The sequence below is a fragment of the Pelobates fuscus genome, chromosome 9 (genome assembly GCF_036172605.1).
Source record: "Pelobates fuscus isolate aPelFus1 chromosome 9, aPelFus1.pri, whole genome shotgun sequence".
NCBI lineage: Eukaryota > Metazoa > Chordata > Amphibia > Anura > Pelobatidae > Pelobates > Pelobates fuscus.
In genome coordinates, this window is record NC_086325.1 from 7,781,990 (window position 1) to 7,809,911 (window position 27,922).

Below are 27,922 nucleotides of genomic sequence, written 5' to 3' on the forward strand. Positions count from 1 at the left end.
AACTTTGCTCATAGAGATGCATTGATTCAATGTACCTTTGGTCCGTTATCTGACGCTGGACGTCCTCACGCTCTGCATGAGGACCTCTAGTGTCAGATTTTCCACATAGGAAAGCATTGTCGCCCATGCACATTAGGTCTGGCGTTGGCGGGTGAGGAGTGTGGGAGGAGCCTGACCCAGCGCCGAGGGTTCTGGTAAGAGGCTGAAGGGGTTTTAACTCCTTCAGGCCCGTGGGAGAGGGGGCGCACCTATTAAACCTATAGTGCCAGGAAAACTGATTTGTTTTCCTGGCACTATAGGATCCCTTTAAATTCTGGCCCACTATATGCTCACAGACTACAATTCCCGGAGTTCTTAAAATGCAATGAGCAACATCGGAGGGGGAAGGGCAGAATTTGAGATGCCGGATAGAAATGTGTGTGTTAATAATTTCAGTAAATGAAGTTGTGTTTGGACACATCCCATGTTAGTGACATCTCGCAGTCTGTTAATGTCCGTACACACAGATCTAGGATCCCTGTATAAACTGGTATTAAAAGCTTCATGCCAGAGATCAGTAACAAAGCTGTGTGTACATTTTATAAAGCGTGACTGTTTGTTTTTGGAGCAGATTATAAATTCCAGATTTAGTGCTGTTAGAAAAAAAAAGAAATGTTGGGTTAGAACATGAATAGTGCTTTTCTTTGTCGTAATACATTATTTTTTTATTTTTATTTTAGAGAACGTTTGATTGCAGAAATTTCAATGTACTCACAGGGTAATTTTACTAAACTCTAGTGAATTTAAATTTTAAAGTGCACAACTCAGACTAAAACAGCTGATATGGAAAAATTCTCCAACTCGGATATAGGCTCCGCTTGACTAGTTTAGCCTCTAGTTTGCGTAAGGATTTTAGTCGGATACAGATTGAAGTTTAGTGAATAAGACTCACAACTTTTTGCCACTGAGATCAATTCACTGCACTTCAGAGTTGATTGAATTAGCCAGTCAGACCAGGGGATTATTACTAAAATGACAGTTCAAGGCCAGAGTAGCCATACTGAAAGCACAGCTGACATATAGTGCAGGGGTTCTCAACCCAGTCCTCAAGGACCCCCTAACTGTCCAGGATTTAGGGGTTGCCCTGCTGTGTTTTTAGGGGGGAGGATGGGAGACAAACACTTTAGACACAACAGGGTAATCCCTAAATCCTGGACTGGTAGGAGGTCCTGGATGACTGGGTTGAACCCCTGCCTTAAACTCTCATGTTAGTAAATAAGCCAGTAATTGGTGATTTCATGGACTCGTCTGGGAGAGATCAGTAACAAAGCTGCTTTGACAGCTACCATAAGGATTTACTAGTCCTGGGGAAAACTAGAAAAGCCAGACTTTGTACTGTTTTTACAGTGAGATTTTGAGAACGCGTGCAGTTATTCAGTGTTTGTTTAGTTTTTATCCTAGATACATAAAAATAAATTTCTTATATTTCACAAACACTTTTTTATGTTGTATGCGAAACCCACTAACAGATAAGATTTTCACATATGCACAAAATATATATTAACACTGATTTTAAAACCAGCTTCTTATCACTAACTGAATGTTCTATGAAACTATAAGTAATAATTCTTTAGCGCTTTAACCTCCACATTCCATAGCTATGTATAAACTGTGCTTACTGGGTGGATAGGATAGGAAAGGGCCCATTGTGGTGAGCTGGTAGTAATTGTTTGATGTTTGGGGTATTTTCCCTAATTACAGCTCCTACTTCATAGCCCCATGGCTTGTTTGTGAGCTCAGCAGTGCTACCTGGCCTGTGTCATGAGGCCTGTGGTCCAGGCAGATTATTGTTGGTGATCCTGGTAAGATGGAAAGTCAGGAGCATATCGCAGTGCAAGTACTGAGCCGGTTCTGAAGATTCCACAGAGTTCCCAGTGTGCGGGATCCACCATTAAGGTAAATCTGTCCTATATACAATGTAATAAGTGAATGACTGTTTTCTGTAGAGGAAGGTTGGGGGTCGATTAAAGGTTCGTCCACAGCACCGAGACAGGTTGGGTGCACAGAATTATTCATTAATATTCAGGGTTATTTGCTACAGTGACAGTTTAAAGGGAGTTTTACATTTTAGACCATAATAGACAAACCGAGAGAATAGCTGATTTAAAGAATTAATCCATTTCAACTATTTTGCCCTTAAACCTGAAATTCACTGTAACCCCTTCCTGACCTGCATTTGCAAGAAGTAAAATCTGGGCAGTGGCTACATTCATCTTTGATGCTAACAGGGAGTCTGAGTTTCCACCAAAATCTGGAGATCGGAATGTCTTGCTGTAATCCACGACTTGACAAATCTGCCTAGAATCTAGAAGCCAGATAAAAACGTTAGGAGAGAGATTTTTTTTATGAATGAAGAAACCTTTATTTTCAACGACAAAAATACATTTCTTAAAGGGACACTATAGTCACCAGAACAACTACAGGTCTCTATAGCCTGTCCCTGCAGGCTTTTTAATGTAAACACTGCCTAGTAACACCTCTAGTGACTGCCACTCAGACGGCCACTAGAGGTGCTTCCTGTGTTCGTGCTGCACAGTGTAGAGTACTGGCGTTCAGCGTATCCATGCGCTGCATGGAGGTGCTGAATGTTCCTCATACAGATGCATGGATTCAATGCATTTCTATGAGGAGATGTGCGGAAAATGTTGCACATGCTCAATAGCCTCTCAATCAATGCTAATGGTAAAGCATGGATTGGCTGAGATCATAAGAAAAGGATTATCTCAACCATGGAGGTGGGGCCAACCATGGTGAGACCAGCACCTTTGCTATGCGATGGGAGGGGGGTGCGGTCACCTAAACCAGCATCACTGACACACACACTCACAGACAGACACACACACACACTCACTGAAAGACAAACTCATTATCATTTGTTTTTTTATTTAAGTCCATCCAACGTCCCTAACTTTGGGAGAGCTGGCGTGGAACTTTTCTCTGAGGTCCAGTTTGGTTGCTGAAATCTTCTAGTGATGCCGGGGCCGGAGTAACATCATATACTGGCATCACATAAGTGGCTTCCTCGCTGCCCGCCTCCATTCTCCCTCAGCCGGCCATCTCAGGGTACGCGCGGGGGCTGATTCTGTAACCGCTGATTGTGCTTACCCGGGGCGCATCCAACCCTACTTAACACCAGATGCGACTGAGGTGCTGGTCCATTCCACTGTCCTTTCTTGCCTTGACTACTGTAATCCACTTCTCAATGGTCTTACGTGTTCCCAACTTGCACCATTACAGACCATAATGAATGCGACGGCGAGGCTCATCTTCCTTCCCTCCTGCAGCGCCCACGCCTCAGCCTTCTGTCAGTTCCTACATTGGCTTCCTGTAAGATATAGGGCTCAATTTAAAATTCTGGTTCTTGCTTTCAAATCTCTACATAATGCTACTCCCACCTATCTATCCTCCCTTATACACAAGTATGTCCCGTCCCTGAGCAGGCCCTCAACCCCTCTGTTCCTGTGTGTCCAACTTGTCTGGTTACAACTACATGTCTGTTCGTCCACCCACTGTAAAGCGCTGCGGAATTTGATGGCTATATAAATAATAATAATGATAGGACACAATATTCTTAGGAGCCATGGCGACCTGGCGCCTGGGATTTGTCGAGACCTGCTGTGATCTGTACCTTCACTTCGTATGATTACATCCGAAGAACCCCACCCCACTGAGTAGATGGGGATCCCACTCTCAAACACAGAGAGTAAATGAAATATATTGAATTAACATTAAAAACACTATTGCAAATGAACATAAACAGTGCAAAATAATAGCTAGCTTATGATAAACTCTACTACTGTAATGCCTCAGTCCTGTGTAGTTTCTGTAGAAAAACAATCACCGTCTGTATATGACCAGCTAAAAAAAACACCCACCAATAGTTCTAGTAAATGTGTCCCACAAGATGGTCAGTGCCCTTGGTGTAGGCAATGCTACCCCAATGGAGTTTACATTGCTGATGGCAGTAAAACTTACTCAGACTCTTAAATAAACCTCACTTTCTGGATACAAGTCTAATTAAGTGTTCTTGCATAGCAAGACCACTTAATGTTATCTCACATATATATTATTATTATTATTCTTATTATTCTTATTATAGCCAAATTTGCCACCCTAACTCCTCCCACAGTTTTTACACTACATAGACAAAAATATACCAAAACGTGCAGATTGTTCCCGATCGGATTGCTATTACTTTGTGGAACGTTTCGCCGAATGGTTCACGGAATATCGTCGTTCTTGTGGCGAAATTTGTCCCATAGGAATGAATGGCAAAGCTAGAGTGGGAGCTGGCAAAAGCTGAAAAATCAGGACATGATTTCTAAACTGCCACCACTCCTTCATTTTCAGGCCCACCTACACAAATCTTATATCAAAACGTTCAGCTATCCCTGCTGCCACTAGAAATGTCCACGGCTAAGCCATAGTCCTGATAGTTTTCACAATATGACCATTTGTTTGCAACTCACGCCTTCCATTGACATTCATTGAAACTCCACTCTGCAAAGCTCACATTTGAAGGGCAATTTCTAAACTGCGACTGTGCCTTCATTGTTAATATCTCAGAGACATACTATACATCAAAATGTAGGTCTGGGTCTTGTGATTCTCACAATATAAAGCTCTTCACTGTAGGAATTATAGTTTTTAAAATACGACCGTTTGAAGATGGCAACCGCCAAAATACTCTGACCTGTGCAAGGCTGCAGCAGCAAGTGATGTCATAGACAAAGCCTTTTACACCTGCTAATGTTTTTATAACTGTATGTTTTAATGTAACTGTGAAGCACTTTTGGCAACAACATTGCAATTAAATGTGCTATATAAATAAATAACAGTTACTCCGCCCACTCCAGTTGTAGACTACTGATGGAGGCAAGAACACTTCACACAATTTCCCCAGAAATTGTAGCTTTTCTAGTTATTATTATTCTTATTATAGCCAAATTTGCCACCCTAACTCCTCCCACAGTTTTTACACTACATAGCCGAAAATTTACCAAAACGTGCAGATTGTTCCCGATCGGATTGCTATTACTTTGTAGAACATTTCGCCGAATGGTTCACGGAATATCGTCGTTCTTGTGGCAAAATTTGTCCCATAGGAATGAATGGCAAAGCTAGAGTGGGAGCTGGCAAAAGCTGAAAAATCAGGACATGATTTCTAAACTGCCACCACTCCCTCATTTTCAGGCCCACCTACACAAATCTTATATCAAAACGTTCAGCTATCCCTGCTGCCACTAAAAATATCCACAGCTAAGTCGTATTCCTTATAGTTTTCACAATATGACCATTTGTTTGCAACTCACGCAGTCCATTAACATTAATTGAAACTCCACTCTGCAAAGCTCACATTTGAAGGGCAATTTCTAAACTGCGACTGTGCCTTCATTGTTAATATCTCAGAGACATACTATACATCAAAATGTAGGTCTGGGTCTTGTGATTCTCACAATATAAAGCTCTTCACTGTAGGATTTATAGTTTTTAAAATACGACCGTTTGAAGATGGGAACCGCAAAAATACTCTGACCTGTGCACGGCTGCAGCAGCAAGTGATGTCATAGACAGGGCCTTTTGCACCTGCTAATGTTTTTATAACTGTATGTTTTAATGTAACTGTGAAGCACTTTGGGCAACAATGTTGCAATTAAACGTGCTATATAAATAAATAATAACAGTTACTCCGCCCACTCCAGTTGTAGACTACTGGTGGAGGCAAGAACACTTCACACAATTTCCCCAGAAATTGTAGCTTTTCTAGTTATTATTATTATTATTGCAATTTATATAGCGCCAACAGATTCCATTATCCCAGTCACTCAGTAAGGAGGAGATTACACATGTCACTGAGGATAACTCTTGCTCACCAGATTGCTGGATCTTCAATGCAGCTCTCCTCTGCTGGTAATTTGTAAAATACTCGAAGTAGACACTGGAAACAGCAGTTACAGCTCTCATACTGTGTATCTCTGCAGATCAGGAAACTCATTGGTACAGGGTAATCCTCAGAGCTGTTGTACTTCCTATACTGTATATTTCTGAAGATCAGGGAAACTCGTTGGTACGGGGTGATTCTCAGAGCTGCTGTACCTCCTATACTGTGTGTGTCTGCAGATGAGGGAAACTTGTTGTGACGGACCGCCTGGCACCCCGACCGGGTGCCTCCACCAATCAATGCTCCTAGTGCTCACCGTGGACTCCAAGCACTCCACCAGACACCATCAGCACCGTAGTCCCCACGTCCAGCGTTACAACTTGGCTGGGAACTCGCCGTCCTCCACCCACCGGGTGAACCTCTTCTACTCCAGAGAGTATAGCAGGAACAGCTCTTAAAAGAGCTAGTAATTATAATCCCAGGGGAGTACAGTGATATAGCAATCCCCAGGGTATGTACAGCCGTTTCCCCCACACATGAGACGAGGCTCTATGTTGAGGATAAGCAGGAACTCATTTTAATGGGACCACACTTGGCCTTTTATGAAAATCACCCATGCAAGGGGTGCTCCCACTTGGACCTGATGGAAGACTGAATTACAAAGTCACAGACCAATGACAACAGTGTTACAATACATGACACTCCCATACATAAACGGATAATCCCTCCCCTGTGCCTGGAAGCTAATCTGATCAGGAACTGTACTAATATAATCCAAAAGTTACATCCCCTCATAGCCCTGATCTGGGTGACCAACATATATCCAAAAAACACCCAGAACAGTTCAGGGGTTCAGGAATTTCCTGGAAGTAATTTATTTGACCCACCGCATGCATGTCCCATGCCCAAAATAGTTCCAGAGAATCAGGGCTTTCGGTCGGTCTTGTTTGGTAGTTTAAAAACAAATAAATTACCACACATAGTCAATGTACTTACCCTGGAGCTTGTTCCCCTCATCCAGACGAACGATTCCACCCAACAGTGCCCTTCTAATTTGTATAGAACCGAACGCAGATGATGATGAGAGTCCAGCGGTGTTCGGGAGTTTCTGTGTCCGATTTTTAGTTCCATAAGATTTATGCCCAAACGCCGCTGCCTGCGTTCATGCGAACAAATTGCCGCCACCTCGTGGTTGTCCATAGGAATTGTGGCCACCCAGACAAACAATTAGAACACTGCGGTGAGAAATGTTCCAAGTTGTTAATAGGTGTTAACAAGCTCCCGGGTGGTCCCTGGTTCATGTGGTTGTTCGGTAGTCGAACGGGACAATGTTAAAATAGGAGGGGAACAAACTATCAAACAGAATAGCCAAGAAGGCACGAACACGGTCTTTTATGAGCCTTTGTGCATGGCCCATAGTCCTGAGGCAGGAGGCTGGCAAATAGGCCCCTCCAAGAAAACATGGCGAGGTTACTTTCGCCACAAGGGTGATGCTCAGAGCTGCTGTACTTCCTATACTGTGTGTCTCTGCAGATCAGGAAACTCATTGGTACAGGGTGATCCTCAGAGCGGCTGTACTTCCTATATTATGTGTCTCTGAAGATCAAGGAAACTCGTTGGTACAGGGTGACCCTCAGAGCGGCTGTACTTCCTATACTGTGTGTCTCTGCAGATCAGGAAACTTGTTGGTACAGGGTGATCCTCAGAGCTGCTGTACTTCCTATACTGTGTGTCTCTGCAGATTAAGGAAACTCATTGGTACAGGGTGATCCTCAGAGCGGCTGTACTTCCTATACTATGTGTCTCTGAAGATCAAGGAAACTCGTTGGTACAGGGTGACCCTCAGAGCGGCTGTACTTCCTATACTGTGTGTCTCTGCAGATTAAGGAAACTCATTGGTACAGGGTGACCCTCAGAGCGGCTGTACTTCCTATACTGTGTGTCTCTGCAGATCAGGAAACTTGTTGGTACAGGGTGATCCTCAGAGCGGCTGTACTTCCTATACTATGTGTCTCTGAAGATCAAGGAAACTCGTTGGTACAGGGTGATCCTCAGAGCGGCTGTACTTCCTATACTGTGTGTCTCTGCAGATCAGGAAACTTGTTGGTACAGGGTGATCCTCAGAGCGGCTGTACTTCCTATACTATGTGTCTCTGAAGATCAAGGAAACGCGTTGGTACAGGGTGACCCTCAGAGCGGCTGTACTTCCTATACTGTGTGTCTCTGCAGATCAGGAAACTTGTTGGTACAGGGTGATCCTCAGAGCGGCTGTACTTCCTATACTATGTGTCTCTAAAGATCAAGGAAACTCGTTGGTACAGGGTGACCCTCAGAGCGGCTGTACTTCCTATACTGTGTGTCTCTGCAGATCAGGAAACTCGTTGGTACAGGGTGATCCTCAGAGCTTTGTTATTTTTCTTTTGATGCTGGTCTGTTCTGGGGTGAAGGCCAGGACTTGGCTTTTCTGCATGAAGACAATTTTCTTTTACTGGATATCTGTTTGCTATGTTCCAAGTCTGTTTTACCATTGAAACATTTAAACTCTTGCTTCTTCTCTAATTGAGAAACACAAAAACCTTGGCTTGTCCCTTTTTTTAGGCTTAGAGGAATGGGCTTTAGAATCCGTCCCCTTCTGATTTCCTGAAATGTGGATTTCATTTCACTACCATGCGGATGGGAGACTCGCTCAATCTGTTTCTTTATGGCTTTTGCTTCCTTCATTGTTTCTGTGAAGTCCAATAATCCTCTGGCTCGTAGAAAACTGGTCAGCGCTGATCATGGTGCGACCACGAGGTAGCATTCCCCTTAAAACTTGCCATCGCCTATACCCGTCAAATTGTTCTGCATAAATTATCCCTTTCTCAAACAGCTTTCCCAGCTTTAATTCCAAGCTAGGTATGATGAAAGCTTTTCCTTCTCATGCTGAACAGTAGCCGCATATTGTAGGTGTTGCTCCTCTTCACATTCCTTTCCATAAGGATTGTGTAGAGTTATCAAGATATTATCTTACTAAATCATGATCTTACTAATTCATCATCTTACTATTTCATCATCTCGAATTGAAGCACAGATGATTTTAGACTCTCTCCCTGAGCTGGGTAGCCTCCTCAGCACAAGTCCACTCTCTCAAAGCTTCCTCAAATTGAAATGTTCCTCACCAGCTGGTCCTGGTACCATAAAACAATCTTTAGTTGTTTGTAGTTATGTTCAGTGGATGGATGTCCTTACCACACTTTTGGCTAGTTGCTCCAAAACCTGAATTATGGAGAGACTCTTCTCATGCTTTGGTAATGTGGTCGCTGTCTTCTTCTTCACCTGGTATTAAACAAAATATGCGTCTGGAGTCTTCCTCATCATCAGTGTCTTCATAAACCTAAATTAAGAGACTGGCCGGAATAGTGTGCCAGAATACTGTACACACACGGTGCCGTATCCTTGGTTTAGGGGACCATAATCCCTTATAAGAGCTACAGCTAATCCTGCCTCGTTATTCTTCTGGGTCTGAATTAGAAGAAACCACTCCAGTCCATGTACCTGTCGGATGATGCCATCAAAATTCCTTCTCTCTAGTTTGAGAGGTATGTTGCATACAACCACAGCTTGATTGAGAGGAATGGGTTTCCTTATCCCCCATTCCCTCCCTCTTTGGAACTGGGATATGATAGTAAGAAGATATGCAATTTTACTAACTATTCTTCATGTGTTCCGACTAATCTCAGCAGTGCCTCCATCTGTAACCTCTTACTTATGTGCTTTTGTTAGAAGGGCAAGTATGGACAGCGGCTACATTAAACTGTGACGCTAACAGGAAGTCTGAGCTTTCGCCAAAATTTGGAGATCGAAACATCTTGCTGTAATAAGTGCTTCCACTCAGTGATTCTGCATCCGGAGAACCTCCCCACTGAGTAGATAGGGATCCCACTCCTAATAACCACTCTCGAACATGATGTTAAATGAAATATATTAATACAGATAATCTATTGAATTGCCATAAACATACAATAAACAAAGACAGTTCAAAATAATGGCTAACTCAGGGCTCAACAAATCTCAGACACCAAGTTACCTTGGTGAATCTCAGTGATCTCAGCCAATACAATGCTTTCCCATAAGGAAACATTGGGGGAGTTATTGCACATATGCGGAAAAACGCAATGCTGAGCCAATCAGCAACACCTCATAGAGATACATTGAATCAATGCATTTCTATGGGGAACATTCAGCGTCTCCATGCAGAGTGTGGGGACGCTGAATGTAGGTGCTGCACATTGTGCACCACTGGACTAAGAGGGACTGCTCCTAGAGGTGTCACTAGGCAGCAATGTAAATACTGCCTTTACCCTGAAAAGGCAGTGTTTATCTTAAAAAGCTGTCGGGGCAGGTTATAGAAACCAGAACAATTATAGTAAGCTGCAGTGGTTCTGGTGATTGTAGTGTCCTTTTAAGAATTATTATTGCAATTTATATAGCGCCAACAGATTCCGTATCGCTTTACAATATTATGAGAGGGGGGAGTTTAACTATAAATAAGACAATTACAATAAAACTTACAGGAACGATAGGTTGAAGAGGACCCTGCTCAAACGAGCTTACAGTTAGGACAGGAAATAGCAATCAAATTAGGTGGGAGTGAAGCAGAGCCGGAGGAGAGAGTAGAGTGCTGCCCCTTTGGAGAGAGCAAGAGACAGGTATGTAAGGTAGAGGTTACTCTGGGAGGCCATAAGCTTTCCTAAAGAGATGGGTTTAAAGGCCCTTCTTAAATGATTGAAGACTAGGGGAGAGTCTGATGGCGGTAGGCAGGCTATTCCATAGGAAAGGAGCTGCCTGTGAGAGGTCTTGCAAGCGCGAGTTGGCCGTACGGGTACGAGCATCGGTCAGGAGGTCACGGCCAGAGCAGAGGGACCAAGAAGGGGCATATCTATGGATCTGTGAAGAGATATAAGAGGGGCTAGAATTGGTCAATGCTTTATAGGTATGGGTTAGCACTTTAAATTGACTCCTATAGGATACAGGACGCCAATGTAAGGACTGGCAGAGGGGTGTCAGAGGACCGACTAGAGAGGAAAATCAGTCTGGCGGCAGCGTTCATTACAGACTGTAGCGGGGCAGTACGGCTTTTGGGAAGGCCAATTAGGAGAGGGTTACAATAATCCATGCGGGAAATCACTAGAGCATGGACAAGCTTCTTGGTAGCATCTTGCATAAGAAAGGGGCGGATGCGGGCTACATCTACAGGAATCTACAGGATTTGGCAACATACTGGATGTGAGTCTCAAAGGTGAGGCTAGAGTCAAGTATGACGCCAAGACTGCGCGGGTGCAAGGATGGACTGACGTAGGTACCACTAGCTTGAAGGGAGAGCGAAAGAGGAGGATCAGTATTAGGAGGAGGAAAGACAAAGAGCCCAGTTTTAGAGAGATTTAATGGTATTTTTGTCATTGAAAATAATGTTTTTCCTCACAATTTTAACTGGCTCCTAGATTCCAAGCACGTTTGTCAAACTCTGAGCTAACTAATGATAGTCAGTGCTGCGGTACTGTCTCAGTCCTGTGTCGTTTTTGTAGCACCATAAACACCGTCTGTATATGTTCCGCATACAACCCCCACCCAGCAATGGCAGCTCAGGTCTAACTCGGTCCCCAGAGCCTCGTTTGCTTGGTACACGGTCTATCAGGTTACAGGAAGGGAGGGCAAGGTGGTCACAGCACAGAAACTGTAGGATCACTTCAAATTCTCCCTTTACTGAATAACCTAATAGTATTTATTTTAACAAGGAATTTTAAAGCATATTTCTCATTTAAGGCCTAATTAGTCTAACTGAGAGCATAGCTGTCTTGGAGAATGTTTCCAGGTCGATTATTTTGGCCTATTTGTAGAAAAAAAAATTTCAGCACTAATGACCAAACTTCCAATTAAAATCTAAATGACAAAATTGAGGCTAAAGCAGTTGCTTATGAAGAATGCTGCAACATGCTGATGGTCACACTTTACTAGTTTAGCCCTGAATTTTGCCGTTCGCTCCGAGCTGGGGTTTAGTAAATAATCCTGTTTGAATTCCCAGCAATAAAGCCATGTGTAGGTTTGGTTACTCTTAGTTAAGCTGATTGGTTGTTGTTTTAAAATAATTGGTTTTGCTCCATGCCGACCCTTTCCAGCTGACAGTATTAACTTCTATGTTCTTGTAATGCTGCTGTACATTATGTCTTTTTGGGGTTTCTGGGAGGTCTGGGGTCCGTCGGGGGCCAACTGTAGTGGTTTTGATGGTTTGATTAACCCTTTAAGCACGCTTGCTCTGTGCAATATTTACAGAGCTTCTCAGCCCAAACGTGACCGCTTCAGCAGCCGGTATAGGCAGCACATTGTCCTTAACATTGTGTCCTATAATGTCAGTTATTTATATTGCCAACATATTCTGCAGCGCTGTACAATAGGTAACCAAGACAGACACTAAATCCAAACAAAACATGATTGACATACTGGAACAAATGTAATTACAAAGTAACAGCACACGGACGGGTCATTAACATATCAGTTGTCTGGAATATGAAGTGACGGAGTGACTTCAAGAATTTCCCAAACCCAGCTGTTTCTGCCCAAAATGTAAATTCATTTTGAATTCCTGACAATTCTGTGTAAAGTGTGAATTGTGGAGCATTCAATGGGACTGTCACGATAAAATAGCAGAACTGCAAACAGAGCTGGCATTTTAAAATCAAATTTGTCTATTTTGGCCCAAAATGTGAAAATCTCTTTGAATTCTCCACAATCCACACACTGTTGAAAACATTTTATTGCACGCACAAGTAGAGACAGGGGCACTATCCTGTTAGAAATAGAGATTTTATTTGTAAAGCTATAGTGTTTCATATCTGGAATTAAGTTGTTATGGTGCCAGGATGCCTTCAGGGGTTAAACTGTAACAAACTATTTAATCTCAAAGCGTTGAATCCAGCCGGTCAGCTCTGCCCTTTTCCTCACACTTTTAGCAGCAGACAGGGGAACCTCTGACACTCTCAGCCAACCAGTAGGTCCCCATTCACAAAACGGCTGGGGAAATGTAGGTTCGAAGGCTATTTTGTTAAAGGGGAGCTACTGATAGGGTAAGAGGGCATGATGGTGCTCTCAGCCTATCAGCGACGCCCCAGTCCGCCATTTCCTAATTCAGGCCTCTGATACAAGTGTTAGGAGATGGGCAGCGCTGGATTCAACACGTTGGATTTAAACGTTTGGTTAATGGTTTGATTAATGGTCAAAAGGAAAGAAGGTGCGGGACATCCTGGCACCATAACAACTTCATTCCTATAACGTTGTAGTTTTACCACACCGCCTTCCTTTAGAGTTAAAGTTTGAGTCTCTAAGGTTATCCCTACAGAACCCTTATCCCAAAATGCTGTTAGTGCAATAAAAATGTGTGTGTGTGTGTGTGTGTTTCATTATATAATATTAATGTATCCTCCCAACCTGGCTGTCTCTTTCTGCGTGAGAGTGATCTATGTAGCCTGGCTGTCTCTTTCCCCCTGTGTGAGAGTGCCATCAGCTATGTGTCCCCCAGCCTGGCTGTCTCTTTCCCCCTGTGTGAGAGTGCATCAGCTATGTGTCCCCCAGCCTGGCTGTCTCTTTTTGTGTGAGAGTGCATCAGCAAAGTGTCCCCCAGCCTGGCTGTCTCTTTCCCTCTGTGTGAGAGGCTGTCTCTTTCCCCCTGTGTGTGAGGGTGTCTATTGATGTCCCCCCCAGCCTGGCTGTCTCTTTCCCCCTGTGTGTGAGAGGGTGTCTATTTATGTGTCCCCCAGCCTGGCTGTCTCTTTCCCTCTGTGTGAGAGGCTGTCTCTTTCCCCCTGTGTGTGAGGGTGTCTATTGATGTCCCCCCCAGCCTGGCTGTCTCTTTCCCCCTGTGTGTGAGAGGGTGTCTATTTATGTGTCCCCCAGCCTGGCTGTCTCTTTCCCTCTGTGTGAGAGGGTGTCTATTGATGTGTCCCCCAGCCTGGCTGTCTCTTTCCCCCTGTGTGTGAGGGTGTCTATTGATGTCCCCCCCAGCCTGGCTGTCTCTTTCCCCCTGTGTGTGAGAGGGTGTCTATTTATGTGTCCCCCAGCCTGGCTGTCTCTTTCCCCTGTGTGAGGGTGTCTATTTATGTGTCCATCCTCTGTATCCCCACTCCCTAACCTGGTTGTCTCTTTGAGAGAGTGTGTGAGTGTCTCCCCAACCTCCCCCCTGTCACTGTCTCTCCCCTCCTATAATGTCACCTTTCTCCTCCTCTCTCAGCCTCTCTCCTCCCTCTCTCTGTAGGAAGTCCTCACTTTCCTCCCAGCTAAAGTTTTTGTAGAGAATAGTGGGTCTGGAGAGACAGCAACCAGTAAATGAGAAGGAGAGAGAGGGAGGCCTGGGAGAGAGTGCAGGCTGAGGAGGCAGACTGCCATCCCTGCAGCCACAAGATGAGACAGTCTGATACTCTGTGACTGCTCCACACAAGAAGAGACCTCTTGAAAAGGAGATTTATAGCCTGACAAAGAGACTTCACTGGTGAGTAAGAGACTGTTCCTCCTTATAACTGCATCTTGTTTGTCACCTGGGCTGAATCAGACAGGGTCCTACATCATGGAATGGCCTCTCAGCAGAGGTGGTAGCAGTACAGAGACAGGGGGGTATCCAGGACCCCAGCTGCTGTGTGAGACTGGGACACACTGGATCTCTTAGATTTATTTATAAAAAACATGTTCTTTGGACAAGGTTCTAAAAGTGGAGCAGTTACCATGGAAACCAGTAGAAAGATCTTGCTGATTGCTCCAGAATTGCACTTTAAACATGACTGTCATTGTGTATTGTGATGTTGTGATGGTGTGCAGTTTGTTTCCATCGGTGGAAATCCCCCATTACCTAAACGGTAGTCTGGAGAGAAGTTTCCACCACAATCCGCTCGGCCCGAAGCCTGTACCTGTAAATAATATAGCAGGATCCTTTCCACAGCCTCGTACTAGTGTGGGGTTACCATTATCATCCAGCCACTGTACTAACTCTCATTGCACTCAGCCAGCAAGTCTTCCAGCCGGCTGGGCCAGCACACACACATTACACTCTGCCATCCATTCACTGAACTTCAACCCTCATCATCCTGAGCAAGCTTTGTCGACTGTGGAAGGCCTTCTGCCCTTCAGCCGTAAGTTGGCTTAGCATGATTAGGCCTGTGATCCAACATGGAGTGATACCCAGCCCTGCCCTGTGTTATTCTAAACAGCTTATTAAGCAGGAAGCCAGGACTGACGTAATGGTACCTCTCCCAAATTTCTCATCCGCATCTGGTTCTTCTGGATGAGCCACGTCTATTGCAGAAGTAATAAAAACACACTGCCAGGCTGTCCATCAGTCCCCGGGAGATGCCCACACTTGTAAAGAGAGAGTCCAGTTATGGGGTCATTTCTTATCCAATTAGGCTGCAAGCATGTCTTTTGTCCCAGACAGAACAAAAATATACAACATGGCGATAGCAATTAAAGAATGAGTGGTGGGGATGTACAGGGCACATAGAACTATCAACTATCTTCCTGAAGATATCTGGGGTAAAGAACCCCATAGCTGGAGCTTTAGTTACAGAGCCTGTAGCCCCCCGTCCCCCGCCACCAGCACCCGAGAGGGCACAGCTGTGATTTTCAAGGTAAATGGCAGGGTCGTTTTTGTAGTTTTTCATATCTTGTTCGGTATTCAGGCAGTCTGGGTTTCTCAGGTCTGAGTTGATTGAATGTGAAAACGTTGTACACCCTCACTGATTATTGAATGTTTCTCTTGGTGGAGCTAATTAAATTTTTTTTTAAATTAACCAATCTCATATCAATTCTCCCAGAGTTAATGGGACCGAATGGAGAGACATATCAGTGATGTAACTCTGCCAGGCTCCAAAGGATTGATAAAACTGTTTAAAAAATGAATCTACAAACAGTAAAAATAGAGGGTTTTATTATAGAAGCGCCGCTCTTGCTGATGACATTTGTGGCCGCGATTACCTGTGCGGTGTAAAAATCAATTCCTGCCTGTAAATCCAGAATAGACTAAAATTGTAGCTTATTTTATAAGACACTGTTGTTTCTATAGTCTTTATCTGACTGATTATATCTCTGTTTTCGGAAATGACCGTGTCGTCACCATCTCACAGGCTGGCCATGAAGTCCTGGGTTTTGCTCTGTCTGCTGGTCGGTGGCTACTTGGCGTACCTGCTCCTGGGGTCCCTGGTTGTATCCACCATTGAATCTCCGTACGAGCGCCAGTTGCGGAAGGACCTGGTTGATCGCAAGCAGCAGTTCCTGTCGGAGAGTTCTTGTGTTAATGAGACGGATCTGGAGGAGTTTTTGGCAAAGGTTATCAATGCCAACAAGTTTGGCGTCTCCATCTTAAACAATGCATCCAACGAAAGCAGATGGGACCTGGCATCATCGTTGTTCTTTTCCAGCACTTTGGTCACCACAGTGGGTAAGATCTCGTAACCTATGTTGGCACAAAGGGACCTAGTGACAGTTTAATGGGTTAAAGGGACAGTCCCATGTACGACTTGTTTAAAGGCCCCACCTTATCTCTTAATAAAAAGATGATTTGCTAATTTTTTTTTCCAGTGCTGCACGGGCTTCCTTGCGGCTTGCCCCACTCTCGTTCCACCTCCTTGGCTGAGATTATAAAATTTGATGATCTCAGACAGTCCAATGCTTTCAGGCTATTGCGCATGAGCAGCAAAACACTGTGCTCGGCCCATAGAGATGTATTGAATCAGTGCATCTCTATGAGGAGCATCTGCATGGAGACGATGAATGTTAGTGCTGCACACTGTGCAGCAGTGAGATAGGAAGCACCTGTATTGGCCGTCTGAGTGACTACCACTAGAGGTGTTACTAGGCAGCAATTTAAACACTCCCATTTCTCTGAAAAGACAGTGGTTACATTGAGAAGGCTACAGCCACAAGCAGAAGACACCAGAACCACTACATTAAGCTGTATACCGTACATTAAGCTGTATACCGTACATTAAGCTGTATACCGTACATTAAGCTGTATACCGTACATTAAGCTACATTAAGCTGTATACTATACATTAAGCTGTATACCATACATTAAGCTGTATACCGTTCATTAAGCTGTATGCTGTACATTAAGCTGTATACCGTACATTAAGCTGTATACCATACATTAAGCTGTATACTGTACATTAAGCTGTATACCGTACATTAAGCTGTATACTATACATTAAGCTGTATACCGTTCATTAAGCTGTATACCGTTCATTAAGCTGTATACCGTTCATTAAGCTGTATACCATACATTAAGCTGTATACCGTACATTAAGCTGTATGCCGTACATTAAGCTGTATGCCGTACATTAAGCTGTATGCCGTACATTAAGCTGTATGCTGTACATTAAGCTGTAGATGTTCTGGTTACTACAGTGTCCCTTTAAAGCAGTATTTCTCACCTCTAATAGGTCACACTGTAAAGGCATTTATATTTGTTAGTGTGATCTAGATACTTTCACAATAAGAACGAAGCATGTCATTTTATTTATTTTCTATTTATGAATACTATTGCCCTGCGATTCCTGATGATGTTTTGTTGTAATTTAGAGGGTTGCACACTGGTTTTAATTGCTCCCCAGAAGTAAGGTTGGGGGGCTGCAGGGTCTGTTTTTCCTGCTCTGATTCCTGTTCTGGCAGGCGAGGGGTTAATCACGTATGGATGTCCTGGAAACTTTGAGAGTATCCAACAATAAAAATAAAGCACGGTAACACTTCCTCCCTCCCATGCACGTCCCATTAACCCTTTGTGTTCCTGGTAGCCGACACACTGGCCAGTGGAATGCCTGTTACCCAGATAAGAGACACCGAAAGCACTCTGCGATGTAACACACTCCGCACCATGGTCGCTTGCTGGGAATTTTCAGTTTCAGATATGTAAATATTGTGAGTACTTAAATCCTCGTGTCTCCCTTCGGGGCACAGAGAAATAGTAAGCTGTTTAGACTGTACACAAGGATTGGATTGAGAAACTAAATAAGTGAACTGTAACATTTTATAAGAAATAAGAGGATCAGCAAACACAGCTCCGCCGCGTGATATCCTGACATTTACTGAATAAAACAGTGACATGTCTGGAGAAGTTTAAACATGGTGGGGAACTAGATTCTATCCTGAGAATTTCCCTCTGTACTCCAACTTTTTGGGCTCAGTAAATGTAACCGCATGTGTTCAACCCCCGACCCCCTGAGACCTCCTCAAACCACGTTCTTAGAACCGGATTACCCATAAGGAGGCGTACGGGGCCGCATTGATGTGAAAAAACAGAAAAAGTTTGTCCCTCGTTGGCATCCTGATAATCTCCCACCGCTGACCCATTGCTAGCCTAGGAAGGTGGACTCTAGACACGGCAGTAATTACTATACTTTTAGTTATTATCCCCAGGAAGCTGGCTACTAATCCTGCAAAGAAAATCGAATCTAGCTATTCTATACAAATCGTAAAACTAGTCGCTAACTTTGCTTTTTTTTCTGTGGTTTAACAGAAGTTCCATTTGTGTTACTAGGAATGAAAAGAAGCCACGTTGGTGACAGCCATGAATGCTTTGTTGCATTTAATGATCACTGATTCTCAGAGGCAAGCTATGCTTTGTTTGGTTTAAGGTTACAGTTTGAGAAAGGTGTTTCCGCTTAAGGGTGTAGTAGCTGTATCCTCCTTACCTGGGGCTTAGTCAGCAAACCTGAGATAGGAAGGACTGGGAAATTGCAAATTCAAGGCCAAAGTAGCTGAACTTTTCAGCCCTTTTTTCATATAGGAAAAGTCAAAATAAATTAAAAAGATGCTCCCGTTAAATGTTCTGGCTGCTGGTTATCCATTGGGAAAATCCGGCATCGAGCCCCTCTATTACCAGGAAGAGGATCGACCAACCAGGAGCCTCTCCTATCTATTGCTCCTCCCCCTTAAAGTTTTATAAGGGTGTTCTTTGTATCCGTAGATTAGAACACAGAACAATCTATCAGGGTCCAGCTTGGCGGAGGTGGGCTACGCTGGCAACCCAATGTACCATATCCGTAAGGGCCATCGTGTGCCTATGATTTTATTTTATTTGTGTCCGCTTCTTTCATAATATTATTTATATATATAATTGTTCCTGAGTTTTGAAACAATAAACAAAAAAGAATAGTTCAGGTAATCCCTGGCATTGCACAGAAAGTACTCCCAATCCTTGAAAAGATCTGGATATTACGGAGAATTTAGTGTATCGGCTCAGGATCAGTGCATCCTGTGATCGGTAAAACCTTGTCGCAGCGACACGCGCACAGTGAATTATTTATGTGCCTGCCAGCAATGGTCAAATCGCACGAGGAATGCTAAATATTGGCATCCTGAGTGTATACACAGCTCGTAACACAGGTATTCCCTCACTCAGGCCCTCAGCTAAATCAAAGTCAATTGTGTATGAACACAGCAAGTATGTCAAAACTTTAGGCAGCCTTCAGAAACGGCATATTTAAAGGCAAAATGTCAAGTAAGAATTGATAAACGCTTTGAGTGTGTTTTATATGGAGAGGCTCTGACTCAGTTCAGACTGGTAATTGACCGTGCAAACCCTTCAACGCTGGGCAAGTAAACAAAAACTAGTGCCGCCCTCCAAGTGCTATTTTATCGTGTGCGCTGTGTTAAAGGACCACTATACTCGCCCAGACCACTTTGTCTCAATGAAGTATTCCTGTTGCAGTGGTCCTGTCCCTTTAACGCTGCATTGGAGATACAGCAATGTTTACATTCCAAGGTTAACGCCACCTCTAGTGCCTCCCTGCCATTAGAGACACTTCCCCTGTGAGAAGTAAGAAAGACTTGGTTCTTTGACGTTCGACGTCCTCCCATATTGCGTGAGGATGGCATGAGGACGTTTAATGTCCTCCGATGCTCCTTATACAGAAGCATTGAATTCGGCTTTCCCCTACGAGGAGTGAGATGCTTGCCGCGCATGCGCTTCTCGTTCATAATGCTTCTCTATGAGAAGCATTGAATTGGATTACAAGTTGGAAGCATGATTGCCGACAAAAAGAAGGCGGAAGGAGAGTGGCTACAATGACAGTGTCTTGACTTGATTAGCGTTAGATTGTTATAAGGTGAAGAGATTTATTGTATTCTGTGATGAGTATGCCCAACATGCGCAATGCAGTGCAAACAATCTGTAAAACAGCTGAATAGATTTTAAAGAGATCAATGTAAAGTATAGCTAGTGTTTTAAAGGGACACTATCACACGGTCGCATCTTTTTCTCTGTTTATATACGTGTGCAGTTTAGATCATGTATTCTGACTAAGAGTTCACCTGTAGCGCCTCCAGGACGTCATGCTCAACAGGCATGTTCTAAGCGGTAGATATCGCACAATCAGTGACCGTCAATAAATGTCTTTATCATGTAATCCTCCGGCATTAGTGAGCTGGAAGAGTCAATAGTCTTCCCGTCTATTGTTTATATGTAACCCACTGATCAATGGGAAAGGCACCTGGTAGGTTAGTATTAATTTGTGGGGATAGAATGTGTTTGGGTTATTCGCCTGACATGATTGTATAGATTGTATGAAGTTACATAACATTTTTTTCATAATAAAAGTACACGAGTATGGGGATTGGCGAAGGCTGAAAAGCAAAATGCTGAATTCCTCCCCAAACTTTCTCACCCCCTTCCTAGACTAAACCTGTTCCTAGTCTCACCCCGTTCCTAGTCTCACCCTGTTTCTACTCTCACCCTTTCTAGTCTCACCCTTTCTAGTCTCATCCCTTTCCTAGCCTCACCCCTTTTTCTAGCCTCACCCCTTTCCTAGCCTCACCCCTTTCCTAGCCTCACCCCTTTCCTAGCCTCCCCCCTTTCCTAGCCTCCCCCCTTTCCTAGCCTCCCCCCTTTCCTAGCCTCCCCCCTTTCCTAGACTCACCCCTTTCCTAGACTCACCCCTTTCCTAGACTCACCCCTTTCCTAGACTCACCCCTTTCCTAGACTCACCCCTTTCCTAGACTCACCCCTTTCCTAGTCTCATCCCGTTCCTAGTCTCATCCCGTTCCTATTCCTAGCCCCACCCTGTTCCTAGCCCCACCCTGTTCCTAGCCCCACCCTGTTCCTAGCCCCACCCTGTTCCTAGCCTCACCCCGTTCCTAGCCTCACCCCGTTCCTAGCCTCACCCCGTTCCTAGCCTCACCCCGTTCCTAGTCACACCCCGTTCCTAGTCACACCCCGTTCCTAGTCACACCCCGTTCCTAGTCACACCCCGTTCCTAGTCTCACTCCGTTCCTAGCCTCACTCTGTTCCTAGCCTCACCCCGTTCCTAGCCTCATTCCCGTTCCTAGCCTCATTCCCGTTCCTATTTTCACCCCGTTCCTAGTCTCACCCCGTTCCTAGCCTCACCCCGTTCCTAGCCTCACCCCGTTCCTAGTCTCACCCCGTTCCTAGTCTCACCCCGTTCCTAGTCTCACCCCGTTCCTAGTCTCACTCCGTTCCTAGCCTCACCCCGTTCCTAGTCTCACCCTGTTCCTGTTCCTAGTCTCACTCCTTTCCTAGCCTCACCCCTTTTTCTAGCCTCACCCCGTTCATGTTCCTAGCCTCACCCCGTTCCTAGCCTCACCCCGTTCCTAGCCTCACCCCGTTCCTAGCCTCACCCCGTTCCTAGCCTCACCCCGTTCCTTGTCTCACCCCGTTCCTTGTCTCACCCCGTTCCTTGTCTCACCCCGTTCCTAGCCTCGCCCCGTTCCTAGCCTCACCCCGTTCCTAGCCTCACCCCGTTCCTAGCCTCACTCCGTTCCTAGCCTCACTCCGTTCCTAGCCTCACTCCGTTCCTAGCCTCACCCCGTTCCTAGTCTCACCCCGTTCCTAGTCTCACCCCGTTCCTAGTTTCACCCCGTTCCTAGTTTCTAGCCTCACCCCTTTTTCTAGCCTCACCCCTTTTTCTAGCCTCACCCCTTTTTCTAGCTTCACCCCTTTTTCTAGCTTCACCCCTTTTTCTAGCTTCACCCCGTTTTCTAGCCTCACCCCGTTCCTAGCCTCACCCCGTTCCTAGCCTCACCCCGTTCCTAGCCTCACCCCGTTCCTAGTCTCACCCCGTTCCTAGTCTCACCCCTTTTTCGGTTTCTAGCCTCACCCGGTTTCTAGCCTCACCCCGTTCCTTGTCTCACCCCGTTCCTTGTCTCACCCCGTTCCTAGTCTCACCCCGTTCCTAGTCTCACCCCGTTCCTAGCTAGCCTCACCCCGTACCTAGCTTCACCCCGTTCCTTAGCAAGAGCTTAGATTTCCCGCAAAATAAATAGTATTTCTAGAAAGATATCCTTTTTGTAAATATGTCATGTTGTCGCAGGTAGTCGCTCCGCCCTTTTTTTTGGCTTGGCTTTGTACGTTGTGTTAACGGTACGTTATTTGTGGAATTGAAGCCAGAGGTGAGTACGTCCATAAAGCACAGCGATGGACAGTTTTGGTTCAGTAGTTTCATTGCTGTATGATGCTTAGACTCATTGTTTTCTACCAGACTCGCATTGTATGTTTCTGACTCTGCTATTTTAGCATCCGTTTCCCAGGTCTGTGACTTACTACGTAGAGAACAGAACAGATGCTCCATTTCTGTACATTTAGCACAAATATCTGTGTTTTACTCAGAACAAGCAGCCCCCCCTCCTCCAAGCAGCTCTGCAGGTGGGGTAGATAAATGGCGACAAATGAATGCACATACTGGATTCTTTACGCCGGGTATCAGGTTGGACTTTGAGGCAGAGTTGCGCCTGTTTGAACAAGCGTATCAGTTTAAGGGGAAGTGGTAGAATAGTTGCACAAGAGGTAAAAGTGCAATAGATTGACGTACGTGGCTTGTCATGCACTTGTATCCAGAACGGAAGTAGTGAGGTGTGTGATCTATAGCTCTATACATTTGAAAAGACAGACACAGAGTATCGTAACACCCTGCTCCCATACCTGTTTCCTGTAGCTTAGTAACGGTCATACTCTTAGATATGTTCATTTAGGAGTTTATGGGAGCTTTTAAAGAGTTTAACCGCCCTTTTGATGGGTTGTACAACCATTCAGGTCGGATTGTTAACCAGGGGCATCAAAGGGAAGACCAATAGTAAATAGCCATCCAGTCTGATTAATACAGGAACAAACCACTCTGTCTCCTTATCAGGGATTTCTAAACGAATATTTACATTTCTCACTAGACATCTGCTCGAGGTTCCTTATCTGCTGATAATTGTCAATTTCTCACTGCCACCCGTTTCCATTTAAAGAGACACCCCAAGCACCATAACCACTTCCTCTTATTTGTTACAGTATATTCAGTGGTTATGGCGTCATGATGCAGCCCTTTTGATATTTGACAAATTCTTCATTTTTATATTTTTTTTTAGCGGTTTTAAAAAAACAGGGGCTCTGCTAGCACACAAATCCTGTGCCCTTTGCTGCCGCTGTGGGCGGGGTTAAACCAGTTTATTGATATAGTGTAGTGAGCATTATAGTGTAAATATTGGCTATACATGCTATAGCTGGCCACGTGTGTGGTCAGTGTATTAAATGACCACATGAAATGCTATAACCATGGAACCAATTAAGAGGAAGAAGTAATTTTAATTAGAAATGGTCCTTATATCCTCTATAACCTAAACACAGCTACATAGCTCTTTATATGCAAACACACGGGTCTCGGCTAACGATCCATTTTTCACTGTTGTCTATTTTTAATTTTTTAATCCAGGTTATGGTTACACCACGCCTCTATCTGACACCGGGAAAGCATTCTGCATCTTCTACGCCCTGGTGGGAGTCCCCTTCACCATGCTTGTCCTCAGTGCTGCAGTCCAGAGACTCATGGCAACCTTCACCCACAGACCAATCCGTTATTTCCATGTGCATCGGGGCTACGACCGCAAGATGGTCACCAGAGTTCATTTATGTGTCTTGACAATAGTGGTGCTAATTTTCTTCCTCGTGGTTCCATCTGCCATCTTTAACGCCATAGAGACAACTTGGACCTTCCTGGATGCATTCTACTTTTGCTTCATCTCGCTTTGCACTATCGGCCTGGGAGACTACGTTCCTGGGGAGCAGAGTGATCAGTTTCTCCGACAGCTCTACAAGGTGTCTGTCGCCTGTAAGTATCCACGGGGTGGTGTCAGCGTAACCATAGATGGGGTCTCAGAACAAACATTTCTTAAAATCACTCTTTATGTTCCGTGATACAACAAGGAAGTGAGATACTAACAGGATCAGTCAGACCTTTCCCATAATCCCCCTGAATCTCTTGCTTTTGTATGAAATAGCCCTATTTTAATATATTAATCTAAAAAAAAATATCAAAGGGAAAATACCTACAGAATGTAAACTTGAAAGACGAGATCTGGTTCGATCTGTAGTTTTACTCAAAGGCTTGACCTGAAAAAAACACTAAGACCGAAGAGGAACCAAGTCATTTTTAAATGTGCTTCAGCAAGGAATCACATGCATAAATAGCCCATTGTCAGCACAGCAGACACCACAACACTGTCCCTTACCCCAATGAATGGTAAGAAGTCAGACTGTGTGCGCAGGAATTATAGAACGAGTCAGCAGAGAATCTGCAAACAGGAGGGTATGTAATGCACAGCGTTAAAAATAATCTGGAGAAAGGCAGCCCTGTACTGGCAGCCAGATACATCGTGTTTCTTTTAAATCTGGTTTAAATCTCTTTGATAAAGATGATTAATTCGCGGATAAAACGTGATGTTTAAATATATTCGAAGTGATGCCATCGCCAGTAATGACAATTTGGGAAGGTCAGAATGTGTTATTAATCAGATTGCTAAGCTATGAGTGTAGGATATTTATTATTTTGCTGCTTTGTATACGCATGTAAACACAATGCCCTGAGAGGTCAACTTGTTTTACTCTTATTTGAGCTGACTGCTTTTAAAGGGACAGTATAAGCACTTCATTTCAATGAAGTGGTCTGGGTGCAGTGTCCCAGCCACTACGCTAAACAGACCTCCAGTGGCTGTCAGGGTGTCTGATTGAGCTTCTGGGTCCAAAGTGGTTCTTGACATTGGCATTGCATGAGGATGTTGGAATTTCTGCCATACAATGCCGGCAGTTTCGATGTGGGGGGCTTACTTCATACTGAGACCCTTTTCCATGAAAAGATTGTGGTAATTGCTGGTATATGCCTTTTGCTCAGAATGCTCCTCTATTTTGTTTATAAAATAAATGTTTAGTGTTGTTATATTTACTAATCACAATTATTCTTTTTGTCTCTCTTTTCTTCTGCTATTTTCTTTTACCATCGTCTTCTATTTTCACAAACTTGTCCTGTTTTGTTGTCCAACTAATACTGTGTCTCTTCTGCTGTCAACTAACCTCCTGCCCAATTTTCTTATCCATTGACCCCCTCTTCCTGTTTTATCCTTCCACCAATCTCCTCAATGAATCACTTCCTCCATCTGCATATCCTGCCCCGTTCTTCCTGGCTGTAGTCTACCTCTTTCTTGGACTTTTGTCCATGTTGCTTTTCCTTCAGACGTTCCACAAGGCTGCTGATCTTCACGGACTCACGGACATGCTTTTCCTCCCTCGCTTGGCGGACCAAGAAGACCTGGAACCCATCTTGGAGACCGCAAATTCTTCTCTAACAGAAACTGAACCCAAGAGACCATTCAATACAGATACCCAACCTGGTTATGAATCCATCAATCGGTAACCTTGACATCGAAGTGGCAGCCAGAACCAACCAAAGATCTTCCAGTCGACCTTCCATCAAGATTCTCTATTTATATACATTTCCCAGGTTTATTTTGTCATTGAACCATCAGGGTAAAAGACTGGTTTGACCTTTCTCCGATATGAGATTAAATTGAACTTAAACTTTAAGTGTTTTAGAAATAACATTTGCATTTATTTCCTAATGACACCTGGTGCTCTGCTTTAGTTACTCAGAAGGACCATTTCAAGGGGCTGTTCCACCTCAACTGATATACCTGTACACCATACAGTCCCTTAAACTCCGCTGGCTTTGTGGGTTGGCTTAAATGTAATGTCCATGAAACAGCGACTGCACTTTGATCTCTCTAAATGTCTTTTCTGTTGCAGCAAGCTTCATTTAGCACACTGCGTGAAAATGTCTCAGACAAACAGTTAGACAGGTGACAATACACGCAGTGAGTTCTATCTATGGGTTAGACTCCCTCTGCCTGTATTGTAACACCTGACAAACTGATCCGGTCTAGACAAAGCCGACTGGCTGCATGAGAACGTCTAAACCAGTGTACGTTAATTCAGGTGCACAAATGGACCAGTTTTGTTTTAGGGTGTTTTTTTGTTTTAAACAAAAACGTAAAAATAATTTAATTTAATGTTATTTTCAGTCTGAAATGGTTTTTCCTATTTAAATCTTACCTCTGCAACCTGCTCTGTAAATTTGACCCAGGTCTTTCTTTTAAAAACTTAATCATGTGAAATTTCCTTTTTTATGTAAGCAAAATATATTCCTTTGCAAAATGTTTGCGGCTCCACCATACTATCCTATTTGGCACGGTCAGCCTTGTTCAGGATTACTGATTATCAAGATGGCAAGAATGTATTTAATTGTTTAAAGGGACAGTCACTGTAGGAGCAGAGTGACCTGTTAAAGGGAAGGCCATGTGATGGAAAGGAGCTATGCAACGGCGTAGAATTATCAATTATGTTGTTTCAATGTTACTTGTTAAAATACCGGTCTAAATCTTGGTTAATTTATTGTGAGACCATCATCTTGAATCCAAGTTAATCTTTCTGATCACTTTACAGACCCTGGGCACACTTTAAGCTGGGCTATTGGGTGTGGTGTTTTGGGAAACCCGAGGGAGAGATCATGTGGAATTATTAAGGAAATCTGACCCCACCCGCCTGTTACTGTGCACTACAAATCCCATTATGCACAGTCAGCAACTGGATTAAGTATGTGAGTTCTTCTACTTTGGGAGTTGCAGAGCTGGTGTGGACGGCAAGATGATGTCAGAGCTTAATTCCGCTACTTACCTGCAAATTCCACATAGCCCCCCGTGGTCTCCCACTTGCCTACATGAGAGCACAAATAATTTTAAGAATCTGGTCTCATACAATATTTATGATGAAATGTTCCTTGTTAAATTTTCATAGTAATATTAATTATTTATTTACATTTTAACACACAACATGCATACTTTACAAAGCATTTGCGATCTAGAGTACCAAACCTTTTGTCTGCACAGTTTTTTTATTAACACAAATAAATATATTTATGAAAACCAGCTTCAGCCTGCACTTTGTTTGTAGTATGTTTCTAGTTTATTTGTGGTAAAAAATGTTTAAAAAAAACAAAAAACAATCTTTAGATTTCTAAATAAATAGCCAATTCCTGATGAGGCCTTTATACATGTATTTAGCATTGTCTCCTCCTGGTATGGAGATGGTGGGGTATGTCCTACATGCTGTATTCGTTATATTAATCTGTATTTATTCATATTGATTTATTCATTATCCTGACCTGTGATCACGTGGGAAGAGGACACACCAGCTTTAGGGGAAGGTAGGCTTTCAAAAGAAGCAGGGGACTTTTCCACTTTGAAATTCTAACAATGTTCACTTTATTAAATGAAGCTGTAAGTATCACATTAGCTAAATCAAGATTAGGATTAACATCACTCAGTGGAACGTAAACCAAAAACAAATATTGTCACATCAACCAATTGCAATTGATTCAGACAATGGGAAGGGGCGCCTCAAATATCAGAGTTCTTTAAAGGGATACTCCAAACACCATAACCACAAGAGCATGGGGTGGTTATGAAGCCATGAGAAGCAGTCAAACTGTTTTTGAATGTCCCCTGGGAGCCTGCGGGTTTTTTGTGATGATCTTGATAAATCAGAAACTCCTATTCTGTGTCAGCTGGCACTTTCATCCAATGAATGATGTTCATACTTTGATAAATCAGCCACCGTCCAGGGGACCCAGGTAAGAAACAGTATGACTCTTTACTGTAGGACTG

The 27,922-nt window shown here is 43.8% G+C and overlaps 2 protein-coding genes across 3 annotated transcripts in view; one reads left to right on the forward strand and one right to left on the reverse strand.

The window, feature by feature from the left end:
* Nucleotides 1-2,230, reverse strand: part of YIF1B (Yip1 interacting factor homolog B, membrane trafficking protein) — a 28,905-nt gene extending 26,675 nt beyond the window's left edge. The window contains exon 1 of the mRNA XM_063431058.1: nucleotides 2,210-2,230. Within this exon, the coding sequence (XP_063287128.1) occupies nucleotides 2,210-2,215 (6 nt within the window). The 5' untranslated portion in view covers nucleotides 2,216-2,230. The remainder of the gene's footprint in view (nucleotides 1-2,209) is intronic.
* Nucleotides 1,775-27,184, forward strand: KCNK6 (potassium two pore domain channel subfamily K member 6). Of its 2 annotated transcripts, XM_063431059.1 has the most exons (5): nucleotides 1,775-1,935; nucleotides 14,205-14,438; nucleotides 16,063-16,376; nucleotides 23,644-24,039; nucleotides 25,394-27,184. In XM_063431059.1, the coding sequence occupies exons 3-5, from the start codon at nucleotides 16,070-16,072 to the stop codon at nucleotides 25,615-25,617; spliced, it is 927 nt and encodes a 308-aa protein (XP_063287129.1). In that variant the 5' UTR covers nucleotides 1,775-1,935; nucleotides 14,205-14,438; nucleotides 16,063-16,069; the 3' UTR covers nucleotides 25,618-27,184. The 2 variants fall into 2 exon arrangements, with proteins under 2 accessions (XP_063287129.1, XP_063287131.1); XM_063431061.1 differs by lacking the exons at nucleotides 1,775-1,935; nucleotides 14,205-14,438 and adding an exon at nucleotides 15,456-15,567.
* The last annotated feature ends 738 nt before the right edge of the window (nucleotides 27,185-27,922 follow it).

Excerpts from the sequence above, each read along its gene's own strand:
- KCNK6 (XM_063431059.1), top strand. The coding sequence starts at position 16,070 with ATGAAGTCCTGGGTTTTGCTCTGTCTGCTGGTCGGTGGCTACTTGGCG. Across the intron at positions 16,377-23,643 it reads CACTTTGGTCACCACAGTGG|GTTATGGTTACACCACGCCT; the intron begins GTAAGATCTCGT and ends TTTTTAATCCAG. Across the intron at positions 24,040-25,393 it reads CTACAAGGTGTCTGTCGCCT|TCTACCTCTTTCTTGGACTT; the intron begins GTAAGTATCCAC and ends TCCTGGCTGTAG.